Genomic DNA, 25,813 nt, shown 5'->3' on the forward strand with positions numbered 1-25,813 from the left:
AGAGTCCCCAAAACTTGATTCCAGCTCTGTCATTATGGTCGACTCTACTCCGAGAAGGCAGCTCTTCCTCAGTCATATTTTGAGTGCCTTCCAGCCTGGGAGGCTCATTTTGGGGCAGCTACCAGCAGGGTCACCCAAAGTGAACAGGTTTCAGCAGAGCTTCCAGACTAAAACACTTTGAAGAAGGAATAGCCCGTCCACTTCCTTAACATTAGCCACTGAAAACCTTATGAATAGCAGGAAACTGTCCGAGATGATACCAAGATGAGCCTCTCAGGTTTGAAGGCACTCGAGGTTAGCTTCTAGCATCACAGCAATACACAAGCCACTGCAGTGGGACAAACTGACAGACAAATGGTGGACTCCAACTTTAGATCGTTATAAATGGCTATGCCATCTTCAGAATGCCCCAGAAGATCAGGCGAGGGAAAAATTAGCCACTGATAACCCCAAGAAAAGCAGCGGGACAGGGAGGAGACGAGCCAGTCAGGGTGCAATGTAGCAACGATGAAACATACAACTTTCTTCTAGTTCCTAATGCTCCCCCACCCCACCCCGCCCCACTATCATGATCCCAGTTCTACCTTACAAATCTGGCTAGACCAGAGGATGTACACTGGTACAGATAGAAACACAGGGAATCCAGGGCAGATGATCCCTTCAGGACCAATGGTGAGAGTGACGATACTGGGAGGGTGGAGGGAGGGTGGGTTGGAAAGGGGGAACCTATGACAAGGATCTACATGTGACCTCCTCCCTGGGGGACGGACAACAGAAAGTGGGTGAAGGGAGACGTCGGACAGGGCAAGATATGACAAAATAATAATTTATAAATTATCAAGGGTTCATGAGGGATGGGGGAGTGGGGAGTGAGGGGGAAAATGAGGAACTGATGCCAGGGGCTTAAGTGGAGAGCAAATGTTTTGAGAATGATGAGGGCAATGAATGTACAAATGTGCTTGACACAATCGATGTATATATGGATTGTGATAAGAATTGTATGAGCCCCTAATAAAACTATTTTTTAAAAAAGGAAAGCAGCAGGCCATAGTGCCAGAAGGTGTGCCCCAGCCCCACCGTGCCAGTTAATTCTTCAGTTTATAAATTGGAGAATTCCGTGTACATTTCTAGGCTATTCGGATATGCAGTTGTGGCAGCAAACCAAATATTTCATCCTACATTTTGCTTTAGACTAAGTGAATGCTTGCTATTTGACATTGCTGATATTTCAAGAATGATCTTAACATTACCCACAAGCAATTCCTTAAAAAAAAAAAAGAAGTAATGGCTCTATTGTTGTAGATGTTGTCAGTCATTTCCGTTTTCCTTGGCACTGCATCTCACTGACTTGAGGTGAAAACAGGAAGGTTAAGGAAGCTAAGCCTGGATTAACAGATAAGCTTAGATGTTGATACCATCACAGAGGGTGGTTCCAGTTTAAGATACTTAGAGATGACCCTATAAGAATGGATAGCAATTTAAAAAGTTTAAATCTCTTTCTTGGCCCATTTATTCTGGAGTTGACCCAGGAGGAAGGTTGTTACAATAGGCTGAAAAGTAATTCAACTTGTGATAACAGGACCTACTGAATAGCCGGAAAACTCAGCTCTCTGAGCCAAAGTGCAATCAGTTTGTAGCACCAGTGAAGTTACTTTTGGTGGTCAATCCAGGGTGCCTCACCTGGTGGCGCAGTGTGTGGACAGTGACAGAAGACAGCAGAGATGAGCCACAGGTGTATATCAACTGGCAGTGAGACCCCTGAAAGGTCTGAAGAAAAGAAAGGATGGTAAAAATGTACAAGCGCAGATCAAAGAGAGGAAGTGAGGTGCCCGGGTACAAGGGTCCCAATCCTCTTGGGTAGCCCAGGCCTCTTTACCTGATGTGAAACCTTGAAATGGGGGCAGGGAGGGAAGGCCACTGACACATGCAGAGCTACCAGTGCATTTAATTGACTCTTTGTTCTTAAACTTTAAAGCCAGCAGGAAGCCCCTTCCCCCACTGCCGCTTCAAAGGTTGAACAATTTATGGTTAAAATGTTAAGTGTGTCTTCCTGACACTGTAACCAGAGGAACTTCTTGGGCTGAGCCAACTTCAATCCAGGTCTGTAACCCCAGAAGTAAGTTTTCCTTTGAAGTGAATAAGGCTGTTAGTGAGTTAACCAGCTGGAGTTAGGACTTGACTGGTCATTTAAATACTCTGGGGGATGATGGAATCGTTGGAATATGACTTTGAATTTTAACAAATACCCACTGTTTTAAAGTGGTGAAGTCAACTTGTGAATGAGTACCGATGAATGACTTCACACTTAGTACCACATATTTTAAAAACACACTTATGCTTGCTTTGCAAGACCATAATTTAGAGAAACATCTATAAATCCTGAAATATATTAATAATATATTTACCAATTCAACATATTTCTCATGTACAATTCAGTGACGCCAATTACACCTACCATGTTGTGCAACCAAACCAATCACCATTGTTGAATTTCCCATTCCCATAAACAGAAACTCAATGCCTCCTAAGCAATCAATGATCATCTCTTGGCCCCTCCTTCCCATTCTGGTCCCCACTATATTCCACCTGAACGTAGCGATCTTCTCAAGAATATATTTGATGCATTGAACACTAATGACCAAAGCCACACAAGTTCTGGGGTGACATCAAGGACATCGTACATGAAGAAAACAAGAGGGCATAATAGAAATAGGAAATAAATGACCAAAATGGCTGTCAGGGGAAACTCTGAAACTGGCTCTTGAATGTAAACTAGCTAAGTTCAGTGAAAGAAATGAAGATGTAAAAGAGCTGAACAGAAGATTTCAAAGGGTGGCTTGAGAAGATTTTTAAAAGATGATTGGAGTATTACAGCAACACACTTTCAGAAATTCAAGCCTGATTCAGAAGGATATGTAGAAAAGGGATATTATTACTTCTGTCAGATGGATCTTGGCTGAAAGCAGAGAATACCAGAACGATGTTTGCCAGCGTTTTATTAATTAGGCAAAAGCACTAACTGTGAAGCTTACAAAAATATGCCTAGAATTGTGAAAAATGGAAAGTCTAGACCTTTTAATTGTGCTCAGGTGGATCCTGTACATAAACCAAGAGGCAGTCATTCAAACAGAAACAGGAGAATACTGAGTGGTTTCAAACCTCCCTGGCGGTCTAATTATATCAGTAATTTTGTACCCAAAGCGGTACATTGTTTTGCATAAAATTTGTTGTTTTATATTGTAGGCCTGTAATTCTTACGAAATTACTCATTTTAATCTCTCTAGTAGACATTCCAGGTATGATAAGCTTCTTCTGATAATTAACGTTTACCCCAAGCCACACTCAGGATTACCACCACAGAAGTTAAAATCAAGAAGGATGTGTGGTATGGAAGGTTATAAGAGCTATAAGAGAGATAAGGGAACAACAAGAGGTTTAAAATTGATGGCAAGGAGGGCATTTAATGCCGGGTGGGGCTTGATCAAAACAATGTATCCTAGAGGAATTACTGAGAGCTGAATGGAGGGTGTGCATGATAGTGGGATAGGAGGAAGGTGAAAGGAAATAGAGGAAAGAAATAGGAGGGAAAAGCTACTTATAGAGGTACAGCTATGGGTGTGCATATATGTAAATACATTAATTTACAATGAAAGGGATAGAGGCCAATGTACATATATTTATATGTTAAGTATTAAGCTAGCAGATGGATATGGGCCCTCTACTCAAGGCCTCCCTTAACATAACACTTTGTTCTGATAACCTGGTGCTCTTAATACTCACCTTCCTGACACGATCGCTGAAGACAAAATGGGTGCATAAGCAAATGTGGTGAAGAAAGCTGATGGTGCCCAGCTATCAAAAGATACAGCATCTGGAATCCTAAAGGTTTGAAGCCAAACAAGCAAGCGGCCATCTAGCAGGGAAGCAAATAAACCCACATGGAGGAAGCACATCAGCCTTTGTGACCATGAGGTGTCAATGGGATCAGGTATCAGGTATCAAAAGAACCCAAACAAACAACTATATCAAAGTGAATGAGGGGGGTTGGAGTGGACACCCAAAGCCCATCTGTAGATAATTGGACATACCCCCGCCCCCCCCCCACACACAGAAGGATTATAAGGAAGGGATGATTCAACCAAGGTGTAGTATAGCACTGACGAATCACACATCATTTCTCTATTTCCTGAATCCACTCCCCCACACACACACACACAAACTACCATGGCCCATTTCTACCTTACAAATCTGGCTAGACTAGAGAACACACATTGGTATAGGTAAGAGCTCTTGACACATGGAATTCAGGAAAGATAAACCCCTCAGGAACAGTAGTGGTAGCATTGAGGGTAGGGAGAGAGCATGAGGGTAGGGGGATAGTTGGGGAGGGGGAAGGGTGAGAAAGCAAGAATCCATCACTAGGTTGGATATATAGCCCCCCACCCCCAAAGGGGATGAATAACAGAAATGTGGGTGAAGGGAGACAGTGGACAGTGTAAGATATGAAACAATAATAGCAATATATAATTGGTCAAAGATTCACTAGGGAGGGGGGAGTGAGGGACGAAAGGAAAATGTTTTGGAAAAGATGATGGCAGCATATGTACAAATATGCTTGATACTATTGATGTATGGAATGTTAAAATAGCTGTAAAAGCCTCCAATAAAATGATTTAATAATAATAAAAAGTTGTGCGTCAGGATTATATCTTTGTTCCATATGTACTCAATCTATTTTGTGAGCAATTAATTCAAGAAGCTGTACTATATTACGAAGGACGTGGCATCAGAATTGGAGGAAGATTCATTTAAAATCAGCAATATGAAGATGACACAAAACTACTTAGTAAACAAAGAAAACCTGAAGCACATGCTGATGAAGATCAAAGACTACAGCCTTCACTATGGATTACACCTCAACATGAAAAAAACATATCCTAGGAGAGATTTCTTAATATCTCTGATAAATTAATAAAGTCCACACTTGTTTCAGGGGGTGCAGGAAGTAGCACACATTTTCATTTTCTGTCAACTCTGTGCAAATAATTTTAACCACCAAACCCAAAAAGCCAAACCCACTGCCACTGAATCAATTCCAATGTATAATGACCCTAAAGGGCAAGTAGAACTGCCCCCACAGAATTTCTGAGAAAGCAGACAGCCTCATCGTTCTCCCTCGGAGTGGCTGGTGGGTTCAGACCACTGACCTTCTGGTTAACAGCTCAGTGCTTAACACACTGTACCACCAGGGCTCCCTTTGTTACCCAACAAGTTTGTTTTTATGGTTAGTAGTCATCAAGTTGATTCCTACTCAGCATCCCTCCCTGTATTAGTCTGGGTTGACTAGAGAAACAAACTCATTGACACTCATAAGTGTAAAAGAGAGCTTTATATCAAGAAGTAATTATGCAGCAATAAAACATCCCAGCCCAGTCCAGATCAAATCCTTAAGTCTGATATTAGCCCATATGTCCAATACCAATCTATGAATTCCTCTTCAGACTTAGGCAGCACATGCAATGATGCTGAATACCGGAAGATTACAGGCCTATGGGTGGAAAGTTTTGTGGATCCAGTGGCGGTGGAAGCATCTCCAGGGCTCTGGATGCCATCAGTGTGGCTCCATGTGGCTCTTCAACCGAAAGGTAAAGCAGAGAGAGATTGTGGTCCTCTTCCCAGGAGAAAAAAGAGGAAGTTCCCAGAATCCTCCTGGTTGGTATTACCTTGTGACCTGTTTGAAAGGCTAGACTCCGCCCCTTCACTCAAGTTGACAGGATATTACAAAACTGCCACAACACACACACACACAACCATGTGTGCAGGGTAGAACTGTGCCCCATGAGATTTGTAATGGCTGATTTTTCACAAGTAGACTACCAGGCCTTTCTTCCAAGGCACCTCTGGGTAGATTCAAACTGCATATCTCTTGGTTAGCAGCCAAGCTCTTCAGCATTTGTGCCACCCAAGGACTCCCCCAAATTTAGTAGCATACAATTCTTCATTGTCAAAAATCCATCAGCTAGAATAAAAGGGACATTGTAGCTGACTGATAAACTGTTTGGTATGCAACTAAACTAGAATATTTCATAGTTCCATATGAGCAAGCCCTCATAGTATTCTGATACTAGGAGCTTAAGCATTTTGAGGAAACCCTGCAAATGGCTGCTACAAGGCAGCGGTCAGACATGACTCCATCCTCCAGCCTTTCTTTACCGATTCTGACACGAACGTTTCTTCCCACAACACTCCACTTCTCTGCTGGCTTCCACAACCCATTGCGGTGGCCACACAGAACTCCCAGATACTACTCACGATTAAGGGAGTTTATTGGGGGAAATTATCAGGTTATAAACCAGGCTAAGAAAACATTGGTCCACAGCAACACCCCTTTCAGCCAACCATCAGCATCTCAGCGCTGTGGTCCCATGACCTTTGCCTCCATGGGCCAGGAAGCCAGTCCACTGCTCTGCCTCAGTTTCATAATCTTAGTGTATACTCTGTTCTGTCTCGTGGTCTCCTTGCCTCAGCCTCTGGTCTTGGCCTGGCTTTTTTGCTCCACCTCATGGTCTCTGTGTCACAGCCTCTGGTGCCTCTGGTCTTGGCCTCCACCACTTCAGACAGAGGTCTCGAACATGCTCCATGAGTGGCTCTTTTTCCTTAGTGGCCCTGTAATTTCACTCTGTTCTTGCTTCTGAGATGATACACTCTGATAGCCAAGGGAGTGGCTACTAAAGCTGACCAATTCATTTGCATTCCCTACCCAGTCATTTGGTGGGAGTTACAGAGATATGGATAGAAAAGTCATGTTGGGAAATTTCATACCACCACAAAAAAGCACACGAAGGCTTCACATTTTAAACACAACCCCAACTGTGAATAGTAAATTAGCTAATAGTTTATTTTTAAAAATAGTAGGGAATTAGCTAACAGTTTATTTAGGATCCACTTGAGAGTTACAAGCCCCATAGATGAGTAAGTCAGACCCAGAAGGTATACGAGCATTCCTGACTTGGTTTGGTGACATTCAGGAATTAGAGACTGAAGTGGAAGGATCCTGGAAACCCATTTCAACTGTGCTCCCCCCCGCCCAAAAGGGACTTGTAAGGTTACTGCCTGTGACTGCAGGCTGCCCAGATTGGGTCAGGAGGACTTCAGTAATGTTCATCAGTACCCTAAATGCAAAATTACTTCTTTCAGAGATCCATTCTCTCTTCTCTTCCTACCTGTTCTGCCAGTGGGATTTTTGTTTGTTTGCTTAATATATAATTTTATTCATTTTATTGTTGATACTATATAAAACAAAACAAATACCAGTTCAACAGTTTCTCTTTTTTTAAATCATTTTATCAGGGGTTTGTACAACTCTTATCATAATCCATCCATCCATCCATTGTGTCAAGCACATTTGTGCATTTGTTGCCATTGTCATTTTCAAAACATTTTCTTTCTGCTTGAGCCCTTGGTATCAGCTCCTCATTTTTTACTCCTTCCCCCACCCTCCTTCCCTCATGAACGCTTGATAATTTTTCATTTTTTTTCATGTCTTACACTGACTGATGTCTTCCCTCACCCACTTTTCCGTTGTCCACCCCTCCCCAGGGAGGGGGTTATATGTAGATAATTGTGATCAGTTCCCCCATCCTCCCCCCACCTTCCTCTTACCTTCCTGGTATCACTGCTCTCATTATTGTTCCTGAGGGGTTTATATGTCCCGAATTACCTGTGTTTCCAGCTTTTATCTGTACCCGTGTACATGCTCTGGTCTAGCCTGATTTGTAAGGTAGAATTGGGGTCATGATAGTGGGGGAAGGGAGCATTAAAGAACTAGAGGAAAGTTGTATGCTTCAATGGTGCTATACTGCACTCTGACTGGCTCATTTCCTCCCTGCTCAACAGTTTCTATATGTACTATTTGGTGGCATTGGTTACATTATTCAAGTTATACAAGAATTTTTTAAATTTTAAAATAAGTTTATTGAGATATAATTAACATATCATACAATTTAACAGTTCCATCATATGTTCTGCATTTATCACCACAATCAACTCTGGAACATTTTCTTCCTTCTTTGTATAAGTATTTTGACCCTCCTTCTTTGAGTTGTCAGAAATTCTTCTGTGGAATTCGTCTATCAGGATTCTTCTATGAAATCTGTGATCAAAGTGTTCCGTCAGTGATGCCAGGCGGAGTCCTGGCAAAGGGGACAGTTGGTCAGGGAGGCTATTAGCCACTCATTCCATATCCTCTTCCCATTCCGGACCCTCCTTCTTCCTCTGTTGTCCCAGGTGAATACAGACCCACTGGCCGCTTGTAAGCTTTTAAGATCCCAGGCATTACACATCAGACTAGGAGGCAGAACAGAGGCATTGCACATGTTCTCTAAGCGAATTAACTGCGCCGTCCCAAGAACTCATGACCCTAAGTCTCCAAACCAAATTGCATGAGGTTCTTGGTTGGATGTAAGCAGCGACCTTAGGTTATATTAAGACCTCCCTTTCTTTGGGTCCCAATAAATATATCACACAACTTTTATCAATTCAGCTTTATACACATGTATAACTTAATGACAGCAATTACAATAATAAACTGCGCACGTTACTCTTAATCAGTGTGAGAGTTCCATAACCACCCTCTTCTTTTCCTCCACCTTCTTACCTCTGTTAACCACTAAAAAACTTTGTTCTCAATACAACTGCCTTTTCTTGTCCTTTTCGGTGCCCGAGGTCATGTAATATTTGTCCTTTTGTGATTGACTTATTTCACCCAATACGATGTCTTCCCGTTCCAGCCACATTGTAGCACGTATCGAGACTTCACTTCTCTTCTTGAATGTGTACTATTCCATTGTATGTGCGTACCATATTTTATTTATCCGTTCATCTGCTGATAGGCATTTGGGTTGTTTCCACCTTTTGGCTATTGATAGTAGTGCCACAAGGAACATTGGTGTACAAGTCTCTGTTTGTGTCTACTTTTCAAATTTTTGGGGTAGATCTTAGGAGTGGAATTGCTGAGTCATAAGGTAGTTCTATTTTTCCATAATGACTGCACCATTTTGTCTTCCTACCAGCAATGGATAAAGATTCAAATTTCCCTATATCCTCACCAATATTTGTTATCTTCTGGTTTTCAGATCTTGGCCATCCTAAAACATAAACTCACTGCCCTTGAGTTGATGCCGACTCATAGCAAGCCGACAAGACAAGGTGGAACTGCCCTTGTGGGTTTCTGAAACTGTGACTGCTTCTCCTGAGGAATGACTAGTGATTTCAAACTGTTGACAGTCAGTAGCCCAACACATAACCACTAAGCTACCGCCATCCTAGTAGGGTTAAAATACCCCATTGTGCTTTTGATTTGCATAGCCCCGTTGGTGTAGCATATTAACTTGTTAACCGCAAGGTTGGTGGTTTGAAATCACCAGTGCTCCTCTGCTGAAAGAGGAGGCCTTCTACTCCTGTAAAGATTTAGTCTCAGAAATCCACAGGGGCGATTCTCCTTTGCCTTAAAATGTTGCTAAGAGCCAGACAAGGCTCCTTGCTATGACTTTGGTTTTGGTTGACGAGCATCCTTTTATGTGTTCGGCAACCATTTGTCCTCTTTGATGCAATGTCTATTTAAGTCCTTTGTGCCTTTTATAACTGCATTAGTTGTCATTTTGCTGCTAAGTATTTGACGTTTTATATATATTGGTTATTAATTTTTGTTGCACACACAAGCATGGTTTCTGAAGATATCCTCCTACTAGGTAGCTTTTCTTTTTTACTTTTTTTTTGTAAAGTCTTTGGAGGAACAAAAGTTTTTCATTTTTATGAGGTCCAATTTTTAAAAATTTTATCTTTTACTGTTTGTACTTTTATTATAATAGATAATCCATCATTGGAAGCTAAAGTGTGATAAAACTGCCGTTGCTTTTTCATCTAAGAATCTTATTAGGTTTTTTCTTACTTTTTTGGGGGGCTCTTACATCTCTTATCACAATCCACACATTCATCCAGTGTGTCAAGCATATTTGCACATATGCCACCATCATCATTTTCAAAGAATTCTCTTCCGCTCTTTGAGGAAGGCGCGGCCGTCGTCCCGTCGTGCTCCGTCCCCCGCTCCCATTCCTGACTCACCGCTGTTCGCTCTCACCGAGGAACAAGTCGGTCAGGAAGTGCCCCGCCGCCATGGCATTTAAGGACACCGGAAAGACACCTGTGGAACCAGAGGTGGCCATTCACCGAATTAGAATTACTCTGACCAGCCGCAACGTGAAATCCTTGGAGAAAGTGTGTGCTGACTTGATCAGAGGGGCTAAGGAGAAAAACCTGAACGTGAAGGGACCAGTTAGGATGCCTACCAAGACTCTGAGAATTACGACCAGGAAAACTCCCTGTGGGGAAGGTTCTAAGACCTGGGATCGATTCCAGATGAGGACCCACAAGCGTCTCATTGACTTGCACAGTCCGTCTGAGATAGTGAAGCAGATCACTTCCATCGGTATTGAGCCTGGAGTAGAGGTTGAAGTCACCATTGCAGATGCTTAAGTCAACTATTTTAATAAATTGATTTATCTGTTGGTAAAAAAAAAAAAAAGAATTCTCTTCCCACTTGAGCCCACCCTCTCTCCCCCACTCGCCCTCCCTCACAAACCCTTGATAAGTTATAGATTATTATTTTCATAATACTAATTATGAAAATCATCTTCCATCGCGCCTCACCCACTTTTCCATTATTTGTCCCCTTGGGAGGGGGTTCTAGGTAGATCCTTGTGATTGATTCCCCCTTTCTGCTCCCATGCTTCCCTAATCCTCCTGGGTCTCTACTCTCATTGTTGGCCCCAAGGGGCTTATCTATCCTGCATTCCCTGTGTTTCAGGCTCTTATCTGTAGCAGTGTGCATGTTCTGGTCTAGCCAGATTTGTAAGGTAGAATTAAGGTCATGATAGTGGGGGGAAGGAAGCACCAAGGAACTGGAGGAAAGTTGTTTGTTTCACCGATGCTATACTGCACCTGACTGGCTCGTCTCTTCCCTGTGACCCATCTTTGAGGGATGTCCAATTGTCTACATTTGCTTTGGGCCTCTACTCTGCAGTCCCCCCTCCCCATTCACATTGGGTATGATTTTGTCTGGGTCTTAGCTGTCTGCTACCTGATCCCATCGACACCTCATGATCACACAGGTTGGTGTGCTTATTCCATGTGGGCTTTGTTGCTTCCTAGCTAGATGGCCACTTGTTTATCTTTAACCCTTTAAGACCCCAGATGCTATATCTTTTGATAGCTGGGCACCATCAGCTTCCTTTACCACATTTGCTTATGCACTCATTTTGTCTTAAGCAATCGTGTCAGGAAGGTGAGCATCACAGAATGCGGATTGTTAGAACAAAGTGTTCTTGGAATTTTATTGTATTAGTTTACACATTTAGATCCTAAATACACTTATTTGTTTTGTTTTGTTTTTTGGCATGTTGTGAGGCATGGGTCCTGTTTCATTTTTTCTGCATGTAGAAATCCAATTTTTCACTCACCATTTATTGAAAAGACTCTTCCCATTGAATCGACTTAGTACCCTTGACAAAAATCAGTAGCCCGTAGATGTGTGGGTTTTCAGATTTTCAATTCTATTTCATTGGTCTGTGTGTCTTTTGTTATATTGTTATATTGTTCCAGGTTTTTAAAAAAATCACTATAGGTCTAGATTGTATTTTAAAATCAGAAGTGATAATCCTCCTATTTTATTCTTCTCATTAAATATTGCTTTAGCTGTTTGGGTCTCTTGCCATTCAATATAAAGTTGATCATTCGTTTTTCTAGTTCTGTGAAACGTTATTGTACTTTTAATTTGTGATCACATTGAATCTATAGATTGCTTGGGGTAGTATGAGAGCTTAACAATATTTAATTTTCCAACGCATTTACTTAAGTCTTTATTTTGAAAGTGTTTTATAGTTTTCGTTGTCTACATCCTGTACTTCCCTGGTTGGATTTATGTCTCGGTATTCTAGTCTCTTAGATGCTATTATACATGGACTTGTGTCTATAAATTCCATTTTGTTTTCCAGTACTGGTGTATAGAAACCCAATCGATTTTTGTTTGTTGATCTTGCAACTTTGCTAAATTCCTCTAAGCTCCATAAGTTTCCTTATGGACTATGGGATTTTATATATAGGATCATATCATATGCAAATAGCAGTGATATTTCTTCTTTTCCTGAATATGTTTTATTTTTTATTGTCTTCTGGATCTTGCTAGTACATCTAATACAATATAGAATAGAAATGATGAGAGCAGGCACTTTTGTCTTGTTCTTAATTGAAAAGAGAAGGCTCTCAGTCTTTCTTCATTAACTATTAAATTGGCTGTTGGCTATTTATATATGCTCTTAATTATACTCATGAATTTCCCTTGTATTCCAATCATTTTCAGGGCTTTCCTGAAGAGAGGGTATTGGATTTTATCAGATGCTTTTCTGAATCCACAGAGATGTACATATGGTTCTTTTGCTTTTTTTCTATTGATGTGGTATAATACGTTGATTGATTTTGTAATCCTGAACCATCCTTGCATTTCAAGAATAAAGTCCACTAGCTATGGTGTATGACTTTTACATATATTGTTGGATTCTGTTCATTAGCATTTTATTGAGTATTTTTGCATCCATCTTTCTAAGAGATATTAGTCAATAGTTTATTTCTCCTGTGATGTCTTTATCAGGTTTGGGTATCAGGGTTCTATTAGCTTGATAGAATGAATTCAGGCACATTACTTCCTTCCCTATCCCTTGAAAGAGTTTAAGCAGTAATTGTGTCAATTCACCTCTATATGCATGGTAGAATTCACCAGTGAAGTCATTTGTTGAGAAACTTTTGATCACTGGTTTGATCTCTTTTTATGAGTCCATTGAGACATTCTGTTTCCTTGAAATTTTCTACTTCATATAGGTTATCTATTTTTTGCTGTACAATTCATATCATTCTATTACCATTCTCTTTATTTCTACTGAATCAGTTGTTACAGTCTATCTTTCACCTCTTATTTTGGTTATTTTAATTTTTTCTTTGTCAATTTAAATAAAGGGTTGTCCATTTTATTTAAAGTTTTGTCCTTTTCAAATAACTCTCTTCTGGGATTATTGATATTTTTATACTTAATATTTCTCTGATCTTTGTTATTTCCCCTCTTTTGATAATGTTTAGCTTAGTTATCCTTCTCTTTCCAAATTCCTAGAGTTATGAAGTTCAGCTATTAAATTGAGCCCTTTTACATGTAGGCATTTATTGCTATAATTTTCCTTCTGAGTGCTTTCTTGGCCATGTCCCATACATTTTGGTATGTTGTGCTTTCGTTTTCACTTGACTTTAAGAAATGTGTGCTTTGTCTTTTGATTTATCCCTTGATGCATTGGTGGTTTAATAGTGTGCTCTTTAATTTCCAACTGTTTATGTATTTCCCAGTTTTTCCACCTGTGATTGATTTATAGCTTCACGCCAGTGTGGTCGGAGAAAATATTTTGTTTAATTCCAATCTTTTAAAATTATTTCAAGACTTCAGAGGACACAGGAGCAAACAAAGGGGAAAGGAAAACGAGGGAAGCACATCCTGGCCCACCAAACCCTGATACTTCTGCTCAGAGCAGTCAATGCAGAGAGAAGACCATAAGGCCAGCCCCACCAAGAGACACAACATCCCTCCCTGACCCATAGCACTACGGGGGACTACACTGGAGACACATTGCGAGAATTGTGCCCAATCTCATCCCACCACACCAAGGCAAAACACTAAGGATATGCAACAGAACAGCAAAAGGAGCAGGGAACTCCAAAAATAGACTGTGGGGGCCAGGGCATGGCACCCTATCAGACTTGACTGGAAAACACTCGTAAAGGTCAACAAATAGACTGTGAACTATTTATAGGCCTTTCTTTTTTATTTTTTTTGTCGTTGTTGGCTTTGTTGTTGTTGTAGCTATGGTTTTATTTTCCATTGTTGCTTTGTTTTGCTCAGTCTTCTGTTTGTGCATACTGTTGTCTCTGCATGTCTATATGGATGGGATAGGCAATATAAACAAACCAGAGAAGAAAACAACGGGGTGACAGTTCCGGGGAGACAAGGGAGAGGGAGAGGCGGTGAAAAGGTAGTGGGTGTTAACAAACCCAGGGATAAGGGAACAACAAGTGACTGAAAAGCAATGACAAAGAAGGTGTAGGAGGTCTGGTAGGGCTTGATCAAGGACAATGTAACCTAGAGGAATTACTGAAACCCATATGAAGGCTGAACATGATAGTGTGACAAAGGAGAGTTAAAGGAAATAGAGGAAAGAACTAGGAGGCAAAGGGCATTTATCAAGCTCTAAATACAGACATGCACATATGTAAATATACTTATATATGACGGGGAATAGATCTAAGTACATATATTTATAGCTTTAGTATTAAGGAAGCAGATGGACATTGGTCCTCTACACAAGTCCTCCCTAAACACAAGAACGTTTTGTTCTAATAATATGGCATTCTGAGATGCTCATCTTCCAGACACAATTGCTGAAGACAAAGTGTGTGCATAAACAAATGTGGTGAAGAAAGCTGATGGTGCCCGGCTATCAAAAGATATAGCATCTGGAGTCTTAAAAGCTTGAAGACCCCAGATGAAGGTCTTCAAGCAGCCATCTAGCTGAGAAGCAACAAAGCCCATATGGAAAAAGCACACCAGCTTGTGTGATCCTGAGGTGTCAATGGGATCAGGTATCAGTCATCAAAGACCCAGAACAAATCATGTCAATGTGAATGGGAGGCCAGGGCGAGTGTGAAGTGGAGGCCCAAAGCCAATCTGTAGGCAATTGCACATCCCCTTACAGAAGGGTCTTGGGGTGAAGATGGGCCAGTCAGGGTGCAGTGTAGCACCAATGAAACATACACTGTTGCTCTGGTTCCTTAATGCTTCCTTGCCCGCCCCCTCCCCATCATGACCTCAATTCTACCTTACAAATCTGGCTACACCAGAGCATTACATGGGTACAGATAAGAGCTGGAAACACAGGGAATCCAGGACAGATAAACCCCTCAGGACCAATATTGACAGTAGCCATACCAGGAGGGGAAGGGGAAGGTGGAAAGAGAAGGGGGAACTGATCACAATGACCTACCTATAAGCCCCTCCCAGGGGGATGGACAATAACCTACCTATAACCCCCTCCCAGGGGGATGGACAACAGATAAGGGGGTAAAGTGAGACATTGGACAGTCCAAGACATGGAAAAGTAATAATAATTTATAAATTATCAAGGGTACATGAGGGAGGTAGGGAATGGGAAGGAGGGCAAAAAAAATGAGAAGCTGATACCTAGGGCTCAAATAGTAAGAAAATGTTTTGAAAATAATGATGGCAACAAATGTACAAATGTTCTTGAGATGATAGATATATGGATGGATTGTGGTAAGAGTTGTATGAGCTCCCAATAAAATGATTAAAAAAAGAAAATGAAAAAAAATATATATCAAGACTTACTTTGTGACCTAAAATTTGGTCTGTCCTCGAGAATGATCTATGTGCACTGGAGTAGAATGAATATGATACTGCTTGGGGATGGAGTGCTCTCTCTATATTAGTAAAGTCTAGTGTGTTTATAGAATAATTCATGTTCTCTTTTTCCTAGTTGAGCTGTCCAATATTAAAATGGGTATATTGAAATACTACTATCATTGTAGCATTATCTATTTCTCCCATCAATTCTATCAGTGTTTGCTTTATACTATGGTAAGTAAAAATATATAGCTACAAAATCATAGGAACTTTTATTAAACAAAAATTTCACAATGTGAAGCTATTTTTGAACATATCCTCTCTATAGGTCTAGGTAGCTCTGAAGGCAGTCTTTGCCTCTGTCTAAGCATCTGCAAAGAACGCTGTACTCTTCCATTTATACCATATCAAAATGGCAATGACGTCACCCTTGAGGAAAGCAAATTGTGTTTCTTTGAAAGTTTTGAACAAAAAGAAGTGTGAAATGACAAGATCAGGGTTGCAGGGATGATGCCTTAATGAAATTCTCAGAGGAAAACCCTTGCTACTCTTGAAGAGTGTGCAGGTACATTGTCATGAAGGAAAATGAGTCCTGGGCACAACTTTCTGTTAGCCTTTTTCTTACCAATGCAGTCTTCAATTTTCTTAAAACTGTTCCTAATAATCCCCCATGCTCGTCCTGCGTCCCTTAAGAAAATCAAGATGACCCCTTTGAAATCCTGAGAAACACAAGCCATAACTTTCAGAGATAACCTCCCTGTCTTCAATTTAACCTGGCCTAGAAGATCCCCTTGGAAGCCTCTGTTGGACCTTTTTTTGAAGATTAAGACAAGTGGATTAGTGAAGGAACTTGTTTGTAGCCATCCACTGAACACAGAGATGTTTGTGTAGAATAAACCTCTGTGTGTATGAACTAGAACTCTAGTAATAATACTATCTTACTTAATGTTAACTATTTAGATGTGACAATGTTGGATGCATATTTATTCGATTGTTGAATCTTCTTTTTTTGTATAAGAGGGTTATAAACAAGAGTAATTGAATATTGAGAAAACAGCCCAGTCCAGATCAAGTCCATAAGTCCGATACTAGTCCATATGTCCGATACCAGTCTATAAGGTCCTCTTCAGACTCACAATACACAAGCAATGACACCGAATGCAAGACGATCACAGGCCAGTGGGTGGGAAGTCTTGTGGATCCAGTGGCATTGTAAGCATCTCAGCGCTGGCAACGGTCTCCATGTGACTTCTCCAGCTCAGGGCATTAGTGTAGTTCCATGTGTTTTGTCAGCTGCTATGTCTCTCGGGGAGTGAGCCGAGAGAGAGAGAGAGAGAGAGAGAGAGAGAGAGAGAGAGAATTTTCTGCCTCCAAGGAGGAAATACAGGATTTCCCAGAAATCTCAGGAGAAGGCCATGGCCACACAGAGGATTCATTGACTATGACCCGATTGACAGACTAGACTCCACGCCTTCACTCTTAATCCTCTCAAGTCCCAAATTGACCCCAGATTATGTAACTACCACACCAGGGCTCCTTATAGTTAGGTTGAAATGTGATATATCTTATTTGATCTCCCTTTTGATTCATTTACTAAAAGTTATTGTTGGTAAAATAATGTGACGGGACATACACATGGATAAAACCTCCAGTGAATCCCCTCTGATCATAGACTAGGGATGTGAATAGACTTGCTAACAGGCAGAATGCATTGAACAGTGGATTATGGCAGATGCAGGTAGGTTAAAATTCAACCTTATCAATGGACAACAGAAAAGTGGGTGAAGGGAGATGCTATCGGACTGTATAAGAGATGACAAAAAGGATTCATGAGGGAGGGAAAACGGGGCAGAAGGAGGAAGATGAGGAGCTGATGTCAAGGGCTCAAGTAGAAAGAAAATATTTTGAGAATGATGAGGGCAACAAATGTACAAATGTTCTTGACACAATGGATGATGGATGGATGGATTGTGATAAGGATCGTTGAATCTTCTTGATTGACTCTTTTATCCCTACATGATGTCCATATTCATCTTTACCTCTTTGAACAGATTTTGTCTTAAATCTCCTTTGTCTGGTATTCAAATTGTTACCCTAGCTCTCTCTTAGTTATTATTTGCATGGAACATTTTTTCTATCTTTCCACCTTCAACTTAATTGTTTCTTTGAATCTAAGGTGTGTATTTTGTAACCAGCATAAAATTAGATGATTTTTTTAATTGCTTGCTAGGAAATGCCGTCTGAACAGGCAGCATTTAGCAATTGGTTAGCCATTTGACAAGAAAGCCTCCTGAGGAAGAAGATGAGGCTGCCTGCTCATCTCTGTAATGATTGAACAGTTTCATAAACCCTATTCTGTCCTATTGGGTCAATCTGAGTCAGGATTGACTCAGTAACAGTGGATTTTTTGGGTGGGTAGTGCTATCTCATTATGAGTTTAATTTTTTTCAAAGTAATGGCATCACATTATTTATTGTTAACCTCTTGGTGCGGAAACATAAAAGCCACGGAAAAAATCAGGTATTTGCCAGCACAAGTTCAATTGATCAGATGGTGGCAAAGTCATAAACTTGGCACAAGAGGCCCCTCGTGAGTCTGGGTAAATGCAGCGTGCATGCCATCCCATGGGGCGCTCATTACAGACCCAGCTTGATTCTTCTCCACTGTCTTCTCTTGGAGTTGTACTTGATCTTATTACCAGCTCACTATTTTCCACTCTGTCAACTGTTTTGCTATTGATCTCAATTTTTGAGACTTTAAAAAACGTTTGTATTAAGTGTGCTTGAAGAATTTTTATGACACAGTTTTAGATTGTGCCATTAATTCTGACTCACAATGACCCCATAGGACAGAGTAGAACTGCTCTATAGGGTTTCTTAAGCAGGAATCATCCTGAGATTAGATTGCCAGATCTCTTCATGGAACTGCTGGTGGGTTTGAACTGCGCACATTTAGTTGGCAGCTGAATGCTCAACCATTACGCCAGCAGGGCTCCTTTTCAATTGGTGCTTTCAAATACTTGGCAAATAATTCACGATCTATCATCTCAAGTGTTGACATTTGTCCATTGTTTTTTTTTTCTCATTCAGGTTGAAATCTCCTTGGTTCTTGGTTTGGCAAGTGATTTTTTTTCATGAGTCCTTAGATCTCATTTAAGCATTCTATTTTCCCAGCCTTCCACCGACATACGTCATGCTGGTGGAGAAAGGAGTGTACCACTCATTACAGCCAGGCCTCTGCTGATGGGAAGTGGTTTGTTGTTGTTGTTGTTGTTTTGGCTTTTTTCTGTGGTGCTTGGCTAGCATAGGGTGAATATGATTATTATAAGAAATGTTTGTCTTTCTAGGTTGACCTTTTCTCATTCCTTTAGCTTGATATATCAGACATTTCTTTAGAGGCCTTTTTTTCATCTGTGACTGTTGGCATTCTGACCTGCTGGTTTCTACAGTTCCCATTACAGGATGTAAATTCAAACCCCACTGCCAGCCAGTCAATGCTGACTCAGCAACCCTGTAGGACAGGGGACTGCCCCTGTGGGTTTCTGAGACTGTCACCCTTAACCAGAGTAGAAAGCCCCAGGTTTCTCATGGAGTGCCTGGTGGTTTTAAATTGCTGGCCTTGCAGTGAGCAGCCCAGCGTGTACCACTATACCATCGGGGAACTCATGACCAGGTTATTGTTCAATTCCCAAGATCCGTATTCGGCCCACCAGCTTCTCTCTAATCTTTAAAGTTGTTTAATCTTTGTTTCATCTATTTTAACTGCATCTTGTGTGATGGAAAAGGAGCAGTGTATTATTTGTGGAACTAATTACTTCTATAAAAATTAATAAAGACTAGTTCCAAGAAGGTGAAGGTTAAATATATCCCAGGTGTCTCACTTTTCAAAAATACTATACTGCTCCATCATCCCTGATAGCACCCACCACTGCTACCGTTATGTCCAAGGATCTGCAGTTCACTTGAACGACCACACAGAATTCACAATGTGAGGGAAAATGTCTCACAGAGTTGTGGGTGTCAGTTTGTGTCCCAAATCCAAAGTTCAGAGATCCATCTGAAGGACCTGGGAACTGGTGGAAATCAAGTCAGGAGAGAGGCTGAAACTTAAGTCCCGAGAGAGAGAGGCAGAGAGAGGCAAACTTGGATGCAAAGTTCAAAAGGCAAGCTCTACTCTTGGCTTTCTTTACTTGCTGGTAGTAAAGTCCCACTCACAGTGAACCCTGTTAGCAATCTAGATCCATCAGGGAAAAGTTATTGGTGGGTGTAACAAAGACTTACTGTGGCTAGAAGAGGCACACAGGTAATTCACTGCAGTGCAGCACTTACGTCATCGTTTTGGAACCAGAAGTCAGTCCAGTTGTTATCAAATGATACAGAAAAGTATTGATTTTTTTGTAAATGTCTCAATAGAAAAGTGGAGATTTAGAGAAAGGCCACGGGCCTTTATAAAATTCCCTTTTCTTCAACGTGTGGATGCGACTTCTTTTCCAAAGTCTTCCCTTCAATAAACTCGCTCTTTCGGTTCAAACCTGTAAAAAAACTAAGTGCGAATGTTTATTGCCTATTTAAAATCATTTTTAAAGTGCTTCTTTCTCAATACCTGCATCGGTAATTCTGTTAAAGCTACTATACACGTAGTTCCAGTCCATTGGAAAAGAATGTCAAATGTCAGCATCAGAGGAACGGGCACCAGAAAGAAACTGGTGGCAGATCTAGCACTCATGTACTGCTCAGAGTCAGCCCATCTTCTGCTACACCCGCCTCCCCCAGCCCCGCCCTATTTTTATAAGCCAAGTCATGCATTTAAAGGAAAAATCCGTGGCCACAAGGAAGGGATCCGGAAGTAACATATACTGATTTAGTACAGATTTCTAGCTCGGCATAGTGCTGCGTGGATGAGGCAGATGATAGATTTCGTAGTTAAGAGTATTTGACGTTGTTAAGGCGCACTGGCATGGTCGTGGGTTAGGCATTGGGCTGCTAACGGCAAGATTGGCAGTTCAAACCACCAGCTGTTCCAGAAGAGGCCTAAGAAACTCCCAGGGGCAGTTCGATCCTGTCCTATAGGGTCACTAGGAGTTGGGATCAACTCAATGGAGTGAGTTTAAGGGATTTTTTGAACCTCGTTAGGATTCAACGGGCTCTCTGTTTATGAATTTCTATATTCTGAAGTTCCACCATCCTTTGTTCCTTCCCTTGCAGGTCAGTCACCACGAACGGAGGCATTCAGCATGTTGCCCCAGCGCTGAGGAAGAGGCAATCTACCCTGTCCAAAGAAGAGTCCTGACTTGGTACCAACTACTGTGCAATACTGCTGAGCAAGAAACTTTGTGAGCTGTTCCACTATGATAGATCGGCACAATGACTGAGCTGAAGGTGCCAGTAAAGAAGTGGCGATGCAATGTAGCTAATTGTTGCCATAAAATAGCAAGACCTTCACTTCCCAGCCTGAACCTGCCCTGGCTGGAGCCATTTGAACAAGCTGTTTCCACAACAAAGAGGAAATGTGATTTAGTTCCATTTCATATCAACATGTGTCTGGACGAAAGCATCAATGTGAATAAGGGCTAAGTGCAGTCCCTGCTCTCTCAATTAAATTACTTAATATTAAAGTTCTGGGTGGTACTGTTTTAAGCCTGACTCATTCAGTTCTCCTTCCAATAGCTCCCCTGATTCGAACCTATATTAAAAGAGTTTTAAAAATGTTTATCCTTGGGTAGTGAACCCTAAAAAAATGAGCTGAAACAAATTCACATTGGTTTTAAATGGTTCTATCTGGCGTTTTTTATAACTCTGGAATCATGTTAATAACAGTCTTGTTTTATATGATTAAAGTTATGTGTCAACTTGATTAGGCCACGACTCTGTAATTTGGCAGATATGTGATATAATCATCGCCTATTATGGGATCTGTTATGAACAGAAAATCAGTTATAAGGGGAGTATCCATGGGGTGTGGCCTGCATCCAATATATACAGATGTTCTGGCAAAGCTTACTTTAATAAGATCCTACATTTGACTCATAATCCTCTGACTTCTGGTTCTTCAGATGTGATTCAGCAGCCAGACATCTGGCATGCAGATTTTGGATTTACCACCTCCCCAAGGCTGCCATTTGACTTACTGATTTGAGGTTTATCAGCAGCCATGAGTCAGAAGCCTCCAGCCTGAGGCCTGACCCATGGATTTGAAACTACAAATCTTCACAACCGCATGAGCCATTTCTCTCGCCCACGTTGGTTCTGCTTCTCTAAAGAACCCAGGCTAAGCCATTTTGTGAGAAAGCAGCTTAACTGAGTGGGCCAAGTGAAAGCTAGTCTGCATACAAAGGAATGCACAAACTATGAAGGTAAACCTGCATTGGGTTTGAGAATCTTCAGCATTATCCCATAGCAACTTAAACGTGAAGCCAAAATGCCAAATCCACTTACCATATATACATACTCGTGTATTAACCGAGTTTTTCAGCACATTTTTAATGCAGTTTTTGTGGTAAAATTGGGTGACTTGGCTGATATTCGAGTCGGCTTATACTGGAGTATATACGGTACCTAAATCTTACAAATTGCTGCTGCTGAAACTTGGTGATATAGGATTCTACACTCGAAACTTCTAAAAGACTTGCAGGTCAGGCGAAATCACAGGCAGAGGTCAGATTTAAAGTATTTCTTTTAAACAGAAGGCACTAAAGAAAATCTTTAAGAAGATATTTAAGAAGGCATTAAAGAAGATCTCAGAAATATGTTGCCATGATTTTTAGACCCTCTCTTAAAGCTGGATTTCTTCAACCATGGAACTCTAGAGTCAGCAAAAACTTTATAAAGAGCCCAGAAAGTAAATTGTGGCTTTGATGTACTACATGATCTCCATCTCAACAACTTACAGTGCTGCTGTCACTGCAGCATGAAAGCAGCCAAGGTGGTATGTAAACCAATGAACATGGTCTATTCTAATAAAACTTTATTGACATAAGCAGATGATGGGGTAGATCTGGGGGAGGGAGTTGGCCAACACCGGTCTAAATGAAGCTGGAGAAGAAGGTAAAGGGGGCTCAGGGAATACAATATTTTCCTTCTATGGAAAGATAATAGTAAAAAAAATTAATAAAAATAAAAACACACACACAAGATGAGCTCAGCCAGTTAATCTTTTTATTTTTAAAAAAGAAAGAAAGCTTTGAGGGAAAAATAGTTAGATATCAGTAAAGTGCAGGAAACCACATGGATAGCTTTCACAATATCAATCTAAACATATACACAAAGGCAAATATTAAGTAAAACGATAGGGAAAGATACCACGCTGGGGGCCTAACTGCAGTTTTCCTTATTGCACAGAACAGTTACAGATAATTCCAGATTTTCACAGTTTAAGCACACTGTTTTTTAAAACCACTGTTAGTTCCTGTTGAATGGAGAGAACAAAGTTTGCCCCAATTATTGTATGCACACACTATAAAAAGTTCCCCAGAAGATCACATCACCCCATGTTAAATCCATCCAATTCTATTTTTAGAAATGGCTTTTTAGCTGCTACAAGAATCCTGGTGGGCTTTCCCTTTACTTCATAATTTTAATAGACATAGCAAAATGTCCTAAGTGAGAAATACAAGATGTACTTTCTGTATAAATAAATAAATAAATGACAAGACAACTTCGGAGGAGCTGACCCTAATTTGAATAGTTTCAGAGAAAGGCCCCCCACGTGCATAGACATTACCTTCAACACAACTGCACATCATTCCTCGACCTCTCCAAATAGAAGAATCATAACAAAAGTCATCCCGCAGACATCCGTGCTGTTAGACACCCACTGAGGACCGCTTGGATCTTTCGTCTTGGTAAGTTCTTTAGAGCGCAGCTGTTAAATTCTGCATGCTTACAAGTCATTTTCTGAGCTCCTCCGACATGTACAGGACCAGATCATTTTCCACCGGCTGAGGGTCTATTTTATCTTGATGTTTGGCAATTCTGTTATTTTCTGTTTAAAAGTAGCCATCAAAATAAGACAGTGATGCCCCTGTGTGCACTCATGTCTCTTCAGACCCTCACAGAAGGCAGACCTTTTCTGGCTGCTTGGGTAGCAGAAAACTGGCTGCCTGTTTACTCTATCTGCGTCACTCTGCTTATAAAAATAAAAGTAACATCAAAAGCTTTGGTTTTTCTCTTTACACCATGGACTAACATGGAGTGAAAAAATAAGATGTGTTTGCTAAATAAAATCTCTGTCTGCGAAAATTGACACTGGGAAAAAAGTGTTTATTTCTATGTCTTATTTCAAAAGATTGTCTCCCACAATCTAGATTTACTTATGTAATGAGATATTAGTTTTGGTTCCTAAAGTATTTTCCTCGATAATTACTATTATTGGGTTTTAGAAAAGAGGAAGTTGTTTTCAAGTATTGAAGTGGTAAAAGCAACAGTCAGATGGGTCCTTTTTAAAAATATAACTCTTGGCTTCTAGATTCCTTCAATGTACTATATTAGACACTGGCAAGCCAGGCTCTTATTCTACAAACAACATAAAAGATCAGAACTAAATCTAACCGAATGTATTTCCCAGAATGACTTCATTAGTATCTAAGAATCAACATCCAAAAGCAGATGTGAAACTTGTCAAGTCCCCCACTTCTGGAATGGAATAAGAAGTCATACTTATTAAAATAGCAAGCTGCTTTCCCAATAGCCCACCTAACTCTCCAATCACATTTTACAACAGATAGTCAGATCGACTTTCTGACATACCTTTAAGAATTCACAGTGGGGAGTAAGATAGGCTTCCAAGCGGGTGATTTTGACCTTTGAGGCGTAACTTCATTGCTCTGCCATTGACCTTTCCTCTGTGAACCAGTGGTGTTTCTAGAGTTGGAGAACACTTGTTCACACTGAGTATCTGACAAGAGTACATTGGCTTCCACTGAGGACGAAGAAGAGGTGTGATGGAGGAAAGAGAGCACACAGAACAGGCCATGACGTTCAATGCCATCGTGTGTGAAATGTGTGCGGGTGGCCGAGAGGACATTTCCCACATTGTTTAAAGAGATGCCATTTGTCAGACAGAACACAGCCTAAAGAGCATCCTTGCTGTTTGCTTGATGAAATGGCTGATGTCACAGTGTGAATTTTGGCTTCAGGGCATCAGTGCTGATTTGTCTCAGTACTTTGGTAAGCACACTGGGTAATCAAACTCCCTTTGGTTACAGATGCCCAGAAGAAATGCAGCCGTACATAAATTCCAAATTTCCTTCTCTAAAAGAAGGTTAGGGTCCCTTATCAGCCCCCCAAAGAGTATTACTTTGGGTATTCCCACAGTCTGTGCTACTCAACAGGCTGTCTTCCTAGGCACTCCCCTCTGATGCTGATACCGCCAAGTGACAGCAACGCTGTCACAGCCGTCCCCTGGACACGGACCTCTTCCCTGGCAGTAAATGGGCCCACCCTTTATTCTGAGGAAATCCAACATGGATTTAAACATGGGGAACTGGAATCTGAAGGAGAACTCTGACTACAAGGGAACTAGTTATTTGATTCCAGATTAAACTGAAACAGGAGCTTCCTAGAAAGCTTCATGGTATGTATTAGTTAAGAAACCACCCAAACAAACCCCTTTCTCCACAATGAGGACAAGTTGTAAATTCATATGAGGATTTTAAACCATGATCCTTTTAGCTGCACTTTATGAATGATTTTCATCAAAGCATCCCTATTATTGACCGAGACAGTGTGTTTCACATGACAATTGTTTTCAAGCCCTAACTAGCTAAGCCTTTCCTTTAAATAAGGCTCCAAACAGAGTCCACTGCAAGGTCTCTACCAAAGGCTCTCAACTCTGCCTTCCCATTGACTCTTCTGAGATTCTCCAACAAAATATGGATGCCCAGCTCCCAACCCAAACTCACTGTAATCAGAAACGCTGGCAGCATGCCATTACTTGGTATTTGGGGGTTGGGGGGTGGGAACTGGCCAGAGTTGAGAACCTCTGTTCTAGAACATTAAAGATTTGAAAACTGCCTGCTAGCCTCCTCTCTTCCCCACTCAGAACAAATATGTCTATAAAGTGACTTTTTAGTAGCTCAGAAGAGGATCGTTGTTTAGTGGAAGATACCATTAATCATCCGTTTCAATCTGATTTTATGCAAGACTGGTAGCAGGGAGTTTGTTTTGAATTAAATGGTTTCTGGGATTCATGGATTTCTACTCGTCTCCAACTTAAGCATCATGCTTCTAGATGAATACTTTGGCTGAATGGATTCATCTTCTCAGGACTCCTTAAAAGGTCAGGATCGTTCCTCACATTTTACCAACA

At 40.9% G+C, this 25,813-nt stretch overlaps 2 protein-coding genes across 2 annotated transcripts in view; both read left to right on the plus strand.

The window, feature by feature from the left end:
• The window catches only part of CHST7 (carbohydrate sulfotransferase 7), a 38,356-nt gene extending 17,115 nt beyond the window's left edge, over nucleotides 1–21,241 (plus strand). The window contains exon 2 of the mRNA XM_075539069.1: nucleotides 20,713–21,241. The gene's annotated coding sequence lies outside the window, so the exon portion shown is untranslated. The remainder of the gene's footprint in view (nucleotides 1–20,712) is intronic.
• LOC142434027 (small ribosomal subunit protein uS10-like) lies at nucleotides 10,091–10,533 on the plus strand. The gene has a single exon (XM_075538701.1). The coding sequence runs from the start codon at nucleotides 10,174–10,176 to the stop codon at nucleotides 10,531–10,533; it is 360 nt and encodes a 119-aa protein (XP_075394816.1). The 5' UTR covers nucleotides 10,091–10,173.
• Nucleotides 21,242–25,813: the final 4,572 nt, after the last annotated feature.

Source organism: Tenrec ecaudatus, chromosome X (genome assembly GCF_050624435.1).
Source record: "Tenrec ecaudatus isolate mTenEca1 chromosome X, mTenEca1.hap1, whole genome shotgun sequence".
Lineage (NCBI taxonomy): Eukaryota > Metazoa > Chordata > Mammalia > Afrosoricida > Tenrecidae > Tenrec > Tenrec ecaudatus.

Excerpts from the sequence above, each read along its gene's own strand:
- LOC142434027 (XM_075538701.1), top strand. The coding sequence starts at position 10,174 with ATGGCATTTAAGGACACCGGAAAGACACCTGTGGAACCAGAGGTGGCC.